The 12190-nt window shown below is 41.1% G+C and overlaps 1 protein-coding gene across 1 annotated transcript in view; it reads right to left on the reverse strand.

The window, feature by feature from the left end:
* The window catches only part of CDC25C (cell division cycle 25C), a 29922-nt gene that overhangs the window by 7949 nt on the left and 9783 nt on the right, over window positions 1–12190 (reverse strand). Inside the window, exons 3-7 of the mRNA XM_054977793.1 lie at window positions 6893–6926; window positions 5661–5694; window positions 5348–5437; window positions 5005–5106; window positions 345–476 (exon numbers count right to left, since the gene is read on the reverse strand). Of these exons, the coding sequence (XP_054833768.1) occupies window positions 345–476; window positions 5005–5106; window positions 5348–5437; window positions 5661–5694; window positions 6893–6926 (392 nt within the window). The remainder of the gene's footprint in view (window positions 1–344; window positions 477–5004; window positions 5107–5347; window positions 5438–5660; window positions 5695–6892; window positions 6927–12190) is intronic.

Genomic DNA, 12190 nt, shown 5'->3' on the forward strand with positions numbered 1-12190 from the left:
GTTAAACTATTAAAGGTATTTGAAATCTATATATTTGAGCAAGAAAGGAAGATTAGTGCCTCAGACTCATCCCTAGAGTTTTCCACTGTTTCAGAATTTCTCAGCATGATACCACAAAAGTCTGGGGGTCACATCTAGTTCCAAGCCGTTCGCTTGCCTTGTGCCAAAGTTCTCTCTAGCCACATGTGCAGCTTTGCAGCATGAACAGATCTAACACTGCTCTCTAGAGGACAGAATGCAAACACTGCCATTGATGGCTGGTAACTCCTACTTTTTCATTGTCAAATAGTCACTGCTCAGTATCCACAAATGTCTGTCAGGTGGCCACCTTCAGCCTTTCTTACCTCAGTCTCTTCCAGCTCTTCAAGGCAGAGCTCTGGACACCCATCCAAGGCTTCCATCATTTTTTGGGTTCCCACTACAGCAATTGGGCTGCCCAGATCCTTCATCTCATACTCTTCTGGATTCGCCCTTTCCTGCCAAGAGAAGAGATGTTAACTGTCTCAGATATGAAAGTCACTGTTTTCCAAGCACAATTTATTTATGGATGAGATTAAGAGACTGATCTCCTTTTGACACTCAGAATCTAAACGAATTAGCACACAGTTTAATATCATTATTTATTATACATATGACATTTAATTTGTTTTGCCAGAGTATGTGGATTTCTCCTACAACTTTTATACATTTGTGCTATAGGGGTAATTAGTCATAATATTCATACCATTATGCTAAACAGTTACTTACAATATTGGTGCTTTTCTTTTCATCTCTCAATGCTCTAGAATTCTTGAAAGTATACTTGCTATTTTATTTTAAGTAATGTTCATTCCAAATGTATCCATATGTCCTACTCAGCAAATGATCTGAGAGTATTTGATACTGTAGAGTTGCAAAAGCTAAGCAGATACTGACCTAAACAGTAATCTGGATGAGATACCACTTGGAGCCTCAAGGAAAAGTAGAATATAAGTACAGCATAATAAACATGCATCAGTATATGAAGTTATTTCCTCTGTGAGTCAGATTTTAAAAACCTGCAGAAATCCAATACGGAGATGAAGAAATGCCAAACAGAGCATAAGCAATTCTACAGCTAACATATTAGACAACATAGAAACTACTCAATAGGATCATACATATAGCAATAGTAATGGAGCCTATGGTCCATCAATACTTACAGCAATACTAGTAAAGTCTGTGGTCCCTCCCTACCCCTTTACTGATGGATCTACATGAGACCACTTCCTTACATTATTGACCTCTTATCTGAGTAAAAAACTGCTCTTGAATAATTCAGTTTTGCATTGTTTGCAGAAGGCTCGGAGACTGGGTGCTTTCCTAACCTCCTCAGATAAACCATTTCATAAAATGGGAGCCACCACAGAGAATGCTTGTGTACAGGCAGCTGTTGATTTTGCTCATGTGAAAGGTGGCGCCTACAGAAGGCCTTGTTCAGATGAGTGAAGTTGCCGTGATGAAATATAGAGAGAGACGCGGTCCTGTAGATATGAACCCAAGCCATGAAGAGCATTGTAGGTGATAGTCAATACCTTGAATTGGGCTTGGTAATAGATAAGAAGCCAATGGAGTGACTGTAGAATGAGAGTAATATTCATGGTTCTCCAAGCTCACGATAATAGCCGAGCTGCAGCATTCTGCACCAACTGGAGTCTCCAAGTTAACTTAGAGGAGAGATCTATGTAGAGTGCATTACAGTAGTCAAGTCTCAGCGTCACCATGGCATGGATCCAGGCAGCCAGATCAGCTGTGTTGAAGTAGGGGGCCATCTTCCAGGCTAGACTGAGTCTGTGGAAAGCATTTTTGCAGCTGTCTTAATTTGCTTTTCCAGCAATAGCGCTGGATCCAGTGCAACCCCTTAGGCTCTTAACTGATTCTACAAGAGTCAGATGAACTCCATCAATAGTAGGAAGTGCAATATCCTTCAAGAGCTCTGCCTTCTCAATCAGCATTACTTCCATCTTGTCTGGATTCCGTTTGAGTTTTGTTTGCTTTCAGCCATTTGACCACAGCCATCAGTCAGCAACCCAAGATCTCTACTGCATCCTATGGTGATTTGGATAGTGAGATATAGAGCTGGTTGTCGTCCACAAATTGATGACATCCAATTCCATACCTCTCCTAAAGGCTTTACACAGAGGTGGAATAACACGGGAAATAAGACTTTACCCTGTGGAACCCCGCAAGATAGTTCCCACTCTGGTGTCCCCAATAGATACCCTTTGAGTCTGTTCCATGAGAAACAATTTAAACCAGTCTAAGGCACATCTCTAGATACAGTGTCTCAACAAGATAGTATGGTCTACTGTATTGAAAGATGCAGATAGATCCAGGAAAAGTATGACCTACATTCAGGCAGAGATCATCAACTAACACGACCAGAACAATCTTGTTCCGTAGCCCAGCCTGAATCCCCAACTGTGATTCCAAAGTACAAGAGTTATCCAAGAAGTCCTGGAGTTGGTCAGCTACCGCTCTCTCAATCACTTTGCCCAGAAAGGGCAAATTAGAGACTGGGCAGTAATTGGCCAAGTCATTTCTGTCTAGGGATTATTTTTTAAGTAGCAGGTAGATAACTGCTTGTTTAAGTGGTTGGGGGAAGGTGCCCTGAGCTAGTGACTGACTTACTATAGACCTCAAGGGATCATTTATATGGTCTTTACATTATTTTAGCAGCCAAGGAACTGGTGTACAGGTAGTGGCTTTCACAGATACCAGGATCCTATCATTCTCCATTGTTGTAACTGTTGTTGTTACAGGCATCCAGATCAGAGTGTAACCATGCTATTTTTTCAGCAAAAAACTTTGCAAAGGGATATCAGCTAATTGTCTATTCTTGAGACTGCAAAGGCTCAGTTTTAAGAGTTAGAAGGTGATGAGGCACCTTGAATAACTGGAATGGTCGTGAACTAGCTGATGCAATGGTTGCAGAGAAATAACATTTATTTGCTGCTCTCATCGCCGCTTCATGTCTCTTACAGTGGACTTTTCCACCAGAATCTTTCTAGACAACTTCCAGCCCTCTTTAGGTCATCCAGCTCCATGGTAAACCATGGGGCTAGCTTCTGTGTCAAGGAAGGAAAAAGTTGATGAGGGGCAATGTTGTCAACAGCTCTGAGAAGCTTCACAGTCCATGCATTTACAGCATCCTCAGTAGAGCACGTCTTTGGAATCCTAAGTTCCTCCAGGGCATTTTGGAATCTAGAAGGGTCCATGAGCCTTTGTGGATGAACCACTTTAACAGGTTCCCCTTGGGGGGGGGGGGAGGCGTGTCAAGGTCATGTTCACTGTTGCATGTCGAGGGGGCGTGTTGAGGTCATATTCACTGTTGTCTTTAGCAGATAATGGTCAGACCATGGTTCAGGCCGTATCTCCAATCCTGAAACAAGACCTTTCTTCAGAGGCTCAGTGCAAAACACCTTTTACAACCTCACTGTAGCCTGAAAGATAGCTTCTTACCTCGACATGGCTGACCTGGCCACCTGGATCCATGCTATGGTAACAAAAAAGACATAACTATTGTAATGCACTATACATAGGTCTCCCATCCAAATTAACTAGGAGACTCCAATTGGTCTAAAACACTGTGGCTCGACTGCTATCAGGAGACAGGAGCATGAACATCACCCCTATTCTGCAGTCTCTCCATTGGCTACTTGGGCATTGGCACATGGGCAAAATCAACAGCACCCTGTACACAGGTTCTCTCTGTGGTGGCCCATATCCTGTGGAACAGCCTGCCTGAGGAGGTCAGAAGAGCCCCCACTCTCCTAGCTTTCTGCAAACAATGCAAAACCGAATTATTCAAAAAGGCTTTTGTACTGTAGGGGAGGGGCTCTCAGATGCTTTGTTAATGAGTTAAGGACAGTAGACTTCCCCACTATGTTACCTTACGTACTACCTGTTGTCTTAAATATGTGCTCCTATGAGCTACTTGTGCTTCATGTGGTCTAATGTCAGCCCTAGAATTGCTTACAGTCTGTTTCAACATTTCTTCAACTCTGTATGGATTCTTATGAATGCTATGTCTTTGTAAATTGTGTTTATTTACCCTATGACATTTACGGAAATGTCCTTAAAACTGACTGTACTAATCTCACATTGTGTAATCCGCCTGGAGTCTCATTGAGAAAGGCGGACTATAAATGGCATTAAAAAATAAATGTGTCGTCTCTTTCATTTGTGGGGCCTGTCACTATTTGAGAAAGGCCCAGGGCAACAGGGACCCTAAAAATTCCTGGGTCAGCCCTGACGTGGAGCATTCAGCATGGATGTTGAAGTCCTCAAGAACCATCAGTCTAGGTGTTTGCAACACCACATCTGAGATCACCTCTGCTGATTCAGGAAGGTTGCTTACTGGGGAGCTGGGCATTTGGTAAACAAGCAGAACACCTAAGGTTTCCAATGAAAGGAGCATACAGTCAATGCCAGCTATATTTTGTACTGGAAGTCTGAGAAAGTTGGCGGACTCACAAAGGATAATAGCAATCCCACCCCTCCCTGGCCACCATGGTGCTGTTGGTGTAGGATCATATAGCCAGGAGGAGTTAGTGATAGTTGTTGCCTAAACCTAGCAATGTATGGAATGATGGGTTTGCTACATAAATAACCACAAGAGCATTATTGTTGAAACAATAACATCGGTAAGCCTGAGCTCTTTTGTTCAGATGCCTCATTTCCATTTGCACCCAACAGAGAAGTGCCTCATCACTGAGAACCTGTAACCCATTTGAACTGGCCATTTGAGTTGGGTGCCATGTTAAATAAGTGCTCCCTGGGAAAGATTTTTTCATAGAACAGTGGTAACTTGTACAGCCGTGCTACTCTGATTTCCATTTATCACTATGGAGACATTGGCCCAAGATACTAAACAATGACCTGTGATAAAATATCTAGAGCAGACAGTCATCTAGTATTTGTAGACCTAGCAGCAGTTTCTAGACTTTGCTACACTGGATCAACTAGTAAACAGTGTAAACTTACCAGCATTGCAGCACAGCGAGTCAGCTGTGGGTCTAGTGGTCTCTTCTGGAACAGCAAAGACCTGGGCATTTGCCACCTTGGGTACTTAAAAAAGCGGCCCTCCTGGGAGGAGATAAGGGAAAGTAATCTTTAGTGCCAAGAACTAGTTTTACTTCAATACCACCAACTGAAGTTTCAGAAGAGCTAGAGCAAGCATCACTACCGTATAACAGAAAATAGATGCATGGATTGTTTACCCCTTGGATCTGCAGAGCAGAGGCCTTCTGTTGTCTGGCTGATTCCCTGGCCTTCTGCTTATAAATATTTACAGAAAGCATCACTTGCTGCAACAAAAAAAACTTACATTCTCCTTGTTCATAGAAGGGCTGTTGATCTCCCAATTAACTCGGTGGATGCAACCTGGAGTACCTGGCGTGCTGCACAGGATCTCAGCCTGAAATGCCAAGGGGGGAAATATTTAATGCCAATAAATCCAAGAAGGTCAGTTGATGGCCCCGGTCCCCTGAATGACATCTTACAACCTTTCTGGCACCTGTATTTCACACAAGGTGAATGAGACCCAATAAAGGAAAAGAAATATTGATTGTACAACTTACACTGTGTAATCTGCCTTGAGTCTCAGTGAGAAAGATGGACTATAAAAAAAAAATACTCACCTGGAGCAATTGTGCACACTGTCTCCTTGAGTCTCTGCTGAGGAAAAATATAGTCAGAGAGCCAGTCTATGGTTTAATTTACCTTGCCAACACCTCTTAAAGAGATGTCCTCTGGTAAGATACATTGGGGCCTTTTCCCCCATTTTCAATGGCAAAACCCAAGACAAAGTATCTTAGCCAGAATGCCCATTAATGTCTGTTCCCTACTTTATTTACAGGGCATACCCATCTTTTGTGAACTGGCTCTGAACTCAAGCTATTTTTGACCCACTTTTCATGTTTCCTTTGGTCAACCTCAAGAAAGCACAAAACTTAACTGAATAATATCAGAGTTCCTCACATCTGGTCCAGCAAACAGCCAATATGCTGGCACTGCACATACCTTAGCAGGGACGTAGGAAGAATGCACTATGCAAGTATATTGCATTTCCTTTACATTCAGGAGACCATCAGTGAGAATGGCATACGTGGAAACAATGCTCTGAACTAGGAGCACATTTTTTATGTGGCTATATGAGAATCTGACAGGGACCTTGTGCCCAGCATTACATGAAAATGTACCATTTAAATTAGCAGCAGCCCTCCAGGTTCTAATGCATCTCCAATGCCAAACAAATTAGCTGTCACTAAGTTAAGAAACAAATGTACCCAAGGGAATCTAGGCTCTGTCAGGTCATTTAGTAGGAAGTCAGTGAACAAAGTCAGTATTATGATCTCCACAATACAGCTGGGAAGCTGAGGCTGAGAGGAGTGCTGCCACTACTGAGCTCATGGCAGCCGTGGGAGTGGAACCCATAGAGTGCTGGTTTGCAGTCTAACCACTTAACCAGTTCAGCAATGTGAATTAAAAAAAAAACAACTTTATTCAGTATTGGGGGAAAAAAAGAACCAGAACAGGAGAGAAACACTAATTTCTGACAAATATTTGATTACAAAGTTTTCCCATGCTCCTCTTCAAACCATATGAAAATGGCAATGGTTCTGGTCATACTGGCAAGTTAAAGCACAGTGTAATACTCAAAATAAACCCTGATTTCAGCCCCAAGAGCTCAAACATATATGTAGTTTGAGTAAGTTCATAGTATTTCCTGGAAACCTGGTACTCAAAACAGAAACCACAAAACTGAAGTCCAAGTTTTCCTCTGCTTCTGAGACACACTCACATTTTAAAGCCCAGTGGAAAAAAAAAAAGAAGTACTGTTAAGATACAAAAAGGAATAGGCAGAACTTACAGATTATCCTGGGGTTCTGCTGAGTCCTTCTGACCTGCAATGAGAAAGTGAGAGAGGTCAGTAATGGGCCCAAGTTTAGAAAGTAACTTACAAGTGATGGGACAAAAACCAAATTCCTCAAGGGACAGGTTAGGCAGGGACTTCCGGTTTGGGATCCATGAAGGTCTAACACAGCTCTAATCGTGGAGCTGACCGGGCTGCTGTTTAAGCGGCCGGCGGGGCAAAATCAAGCCCGCGGCCGACTGTTCTCAGGCGGAGAACAGGCATAGAACGCTCAAGCACCTCAGGGCGCGTCGATCTCGGGCGAGGGGGGGGTCCTACGCAACGGATCCTCTCCCGACCCTTGAGGTCCCACCCTAAGACAGGTCGGCTATAATCTCTGCGGCAGTCCTGGTGCCAATGCAGTTGGCATAAGACCTACATGCCCAAGCTTCAACAGGGGAAGGAAGAGTGGATGGGAATCTAAGATTGAAACAGCGATTACAACCCAAGAAAAGTGAATGAGAAGGTAAAGATCACTATCTCTTGAAACGGGACAGATTACTTAAAGTAAAGAAGAATTAAAGTAGACTTTTAAACTGCAACAGACCAAGTATAAGGAGGGGAGGACCCGGCAAGAATTATATTAGAAAAAGGACTAAGTTAAACGAAGTTATTAAAGAAATTGGACTATTGTTTTGAATACCTGTGGTTATAAGGAGATATCAGGCTGTGAGAAAGTTTCACCATCGTGAGAACTGCTGTGGGAAGTCGGGAAACAGGAAGTACGCAACAACAATAGAGTTGCTGGAGAGAGGCGGCCCTTGCCGGAGGGCAGGAAGTAGGGAATCGCCATTTTTGAAAGGGGAAGAGCCGCGGCTTCAGCGAAAGAGGAAGTAAGCCATATTGGATTACAAAAATCATAGAGGAACCATAGAGAAAAGACGCCCGACATTTTGGACTCTTTAAAAGTTTTTTTTTTTGAAAGACCGGGACATTTAAACTAAAAGGACATCAAATTAAACGCCATGGAGCTAAGGAAGAGAGCGGACTCATGGGAGCGAGCCAAAGCAAGCCCCACGATGTCGAAAAAAGAGTGGCAATCGGCGATAGAGAATTTGGATAAAAAACTTTTAGAAGTGATTAAAGAGCTCAAGGACATGAAACCGGAGTTGGTGAAAGAGGTTAAAGAGGTTAAAGAGACAGTGAAAAATGAGCTGGCAGAAGTGAAGAAAGGTATGGAAACAATGCAAAATGACCTGCAGGGAACACAGCAAAGAGTCAAGGTAGTGGAAAGCGCGGTGGAGAATCTAGCAGATACGCAATGAACAGAGATGAGGGTGATGAGGGGGAGAATGGCGGTTGCGGAGAGTAAACATATGGAGAAGCAGCTGAGGTTTCGCGACTTGCCGGAAGTGGAAGGAAAGACAGCTCAAGAACAGATCACTGAGGTGTTAGCTGAATACCTGGGGAAGGAGGAGGAGGAAGTTGTGGCTATCCTAGATGTGGTATATCGTGTAAATTCAAGAATCGCGACCCAGAGGAAACTACCAAGAGATGTGATTGTGCAATTCACGACCAGAAATATAAGAGAAGATTGTGACTAAACAGTTTCAAGATCCATTGGAGATTGATGGCAAGACGATTATTATCATGAAGGAATTACCCAGATCGGTGTTGCTAGATCGAAAAAAATACAAAGCTCTAATTCAGATTCTGAAGGACATGAAAATAAGGTACAGATGGGAACTACCAGAAGGAGTGTCCTTTGAATTTGGAGGAGCGAAAAAGCGCATCAGATCTGAATCAGAGATGGAGCAGTTTATAAGGGACAATGAAAAGGACTTACCAGCAACAAGATTATGAATATGGAGTGCAAAGTTTTATCTTGGAATGTAAACGGACTTAATTCACCGAATAAGAGAAAAAGTATTTTCCACTGGCTATTAAAACAAAAATGTGATATTGTATGTCTGCAAGAGACTCATATTAGAAAACAGGATGCAAAGTATCTAAAATTGAATAAATTGGGCAGTGATTTTGTAGCGGCCTCTAATAAGAAAAAAAGGGGAGTGGTATTATACATAAAAGAGGAGCTACAGCCAAAGTTAGTGATGAGAGATGCGGACGCCAGATTTTTAGTAGTGGAATGTATATGGAATTTAAAGAGAGTACTGGTGATTGGAATTTATGCATCTAATGGAGCAAAAGAAAGCTTCTTTGAGGACTTGAGGAAGCAATTAGATGAACTTTCTTATGACCAGATAATTCTTGCAGGAGACTTCAATGGAGTGACAAACTTAGAACTAGATAAAAAGTCAGCAACCGCACAAAAGAAAAGAGGACTATTACCAAAGACGTTCTTTGTATTGACGCAACAGGAAACGTTAGAAGATGTATGGAGAAGACAAAATCCCAAAGGCAGACAATATACGTTTTTCTCCGCGAGACACTCTACGTTATCAAGAATTGATATGATCTGGGCCTCAAAAGACTTAGCGCTTTGGACTAAGGACGTGGAAATAATGCCTATGGTAGGCTCAGATCATAACCCAATTATGTGGAAGTTGGGGAAAAGAAGTAAAAGGAGAGGATGGAGAATAAATGAGGATTTGCTGCAAGAGGGAGAAAATATGGAGATGTTGAGAAGAGAAACAAAGTTTTTTATACAATATAACATGAATAGAGAAGTACCAACCAACAAGGTATGGGACACCTACAAGGCAGTAATTAGGGGCATATTAATGGACTTAAATGGAAGAGCCAGGAAAAAAAAGAGGAGAAGAGACAGGAGATCACGGAGAAAATAAAAGCCAAAGAAATACAGTTAAAGAAAAGACCAGGGAAAAAGAAAATCTACCAGGATATTAAAATTCTTCAAGAACAGCTGACAGCAATGAATAATAAAGAATTGGAATGGAACCTTAAGAGAATGAATCAAAAGGCGTTTGAAGGTGCGAATAAACCTGGGAAATATTTGGCATGGCAATTGAAGAAGAGAAAGGAGAAGAAAATAATAAATAAAATCTGTGAGGACAATAAAGTGTACCTGGAACAAATAGCTATTAGCAGAGCCTTTTATAAATTTTATGCCAAATTGTATAATAAAAAAGAGGTGAATAAAGACTCAATAGCGACATACTTGGAGAAAATGAAGCTCCCAGTAATTTCGGAAGCTTGGAGAGACAAATTGAACAATGAAGTAACGGAGGAGGAAATAAGAAAGGCAATACAGTCAACAAACTTGGGAAAGGCGCCAGGACCGGATGGACTTACAGCCAAATTTTATAAGGCAATGGCTAATGAACTGGCACCATTCCTAAAAGATGTGATTAATGGTGTTTTAAAGGATCAACGGATCCCAGACACTTGGAGTGAAGCTAATATATCACTGATCCCCAAAGAGGGGCAAGATCTGACTAACGTGAAAAACTATAGACCTATATCGTTACTTAATAATGATTATAAAATGTTTGCGAAGATACTGGTGGAAAGAGTGAAGGGATGGCTTTCTGAAGTTATTGAGGAGGAGCAAGCTGTTTTTTTGCCAAATAGACAAATCAAAGACAATTTAAGGACAGTTATAAATGCTATTGAATACTATGACAAACGTTGTGACAAGGAGGTTGGCTTCTTCTTTGTGGACACTGAAAAAGCGTTTGACAATTTGAACTGGGACTTTATGTTTGCCACCATGGAAAAGCTACAAATGGGAGAAAGATTCATAAGAGCAGTAAAGGAAATCTACAGAGACCAGAGTGCAGCAATTGTGGTGAATGACGAGGTGACTAAGAAATTGACTATAGGTAAAGGAACAAGACAAGGTTGCCCGTTGTCTCCACTGTTGTTTATTTTGGTTTTGGAAATACTGATGATACAGATACGAGAAGACAATGCAATCCGTGGAATAAAAATAAAGGACTTTTCCTATAAGGTCAGAGCATTTGCGGACGATATAATGCTAATTGTGGAAGATCCAATGGAGAATATGCCAAAAGTAATAGAGAAGATAAAGGAGTTTGGAGATTTGGCAGGATTTTATGTAAACAAAAAGAAGTCAAAGATATTATGTAAAAATATGACTAAACAAAAACAACAATTATTAATGGAAATAACAGACTGCGAAGTAACAAGTAAGGTGAAATATCTGGGAATTGAACTGACTGCAAAGAATATAGATTTATTTAAAAACAACTATGAGAAACTATGGACTCAGATAGAGCAAGACTTGATTAAATGGAACAGACTGAATTTGTCATGGTTGGGAAGAATTGCAGTAATTAAGATGAATGTGTTGCCAAGAGTGATGTTTCTGTTACAGACAATACCAATTATCCGAGACTCTAAGCAGTTTGAAAAATGGCAGAGGAAAATATCAGATTTTGTTTGGGCGGGCAAAAAGCCTCAAGTGAAAATGAAAGTGTTACAAGATGCAAAAGAAAGAGGCGGAATGCAACTGCCCAACCTAAGACTTTATTATGACGCAATTTGTTTAGTGTGGTTGAAAGACTGGATGATGCTGAAAAACCGGAAACTACTGGCCTTAGAAGGATATAAAAAAATATTCGGATGGCATGCATATTTATGGTATGATAAAGTAAAAGCGGACTCTATGTTCTTACATCATTATATTCGGAGAAGCCTACTCACAACTTGGAAGAAGTACAGAAATTACCTACAAGATGGAATCCCCTCATGGGTGGTTCCATATGAAGTAATAGATCCGAGAACTGTCGATAGTGAACAACAGTGTTTAACATACAAGGAGATAACCCGAATGGAATTTTCTAAACCCAAAATAAAGACGCAGGACGAGTTGTCTCCAAGTTATGATTGGTTTCAGTATAGACAGATCAGAGATCTTTATAATTCGGACTGTGTGAAGGGAGGGATAAGAATGGAGAATTCAGAATTAGAACAGGCACTTTTACAAGAGGATAAAAAGGAAATCTCGAAAGTATATAAAGTGCTGCTGAAATGGTATACTGAAGATGAAACAGTTAAAGTGCAAATGGTGAAGTGGGCTATAAACTTTAATAAAGAAATAACAATGGAGGCGTGGGAATACTTGTGGAAAAATACGTTGAAGATCACGACATGCACCAATATTAAAGAGAATGTCTATAAAATGATTTATCGTTGGTATTTGACACCAAAGAAAATTGCGCTAGGGAATTTGAATATGTCTAACAAATGCTGGAAATGTAAAAAGCATGAGGGATCTTTGTATCACATGTGGTGGACTTGTGAGGTAGCTAGGCAGTACTGGGGGGAAATAATAAGAGTAATAAGTGAGATTTTACAATTTCAAATTAATAA

Source organism: Eublepharis macularius, chromosome 4 (assembly GCF_028583425.1).
Source record: "Eublepharis macularius isolate TG4126 chromosome 4, MPM_Emac_v1.0, whole genome shotgun sequence".
Lineage (NCBI taxonomy): Eukaryota > Metazoa > Chordata > Lepidosauria > Squamata > Eublepharidae > Eublepharis > Eublepharis macularius.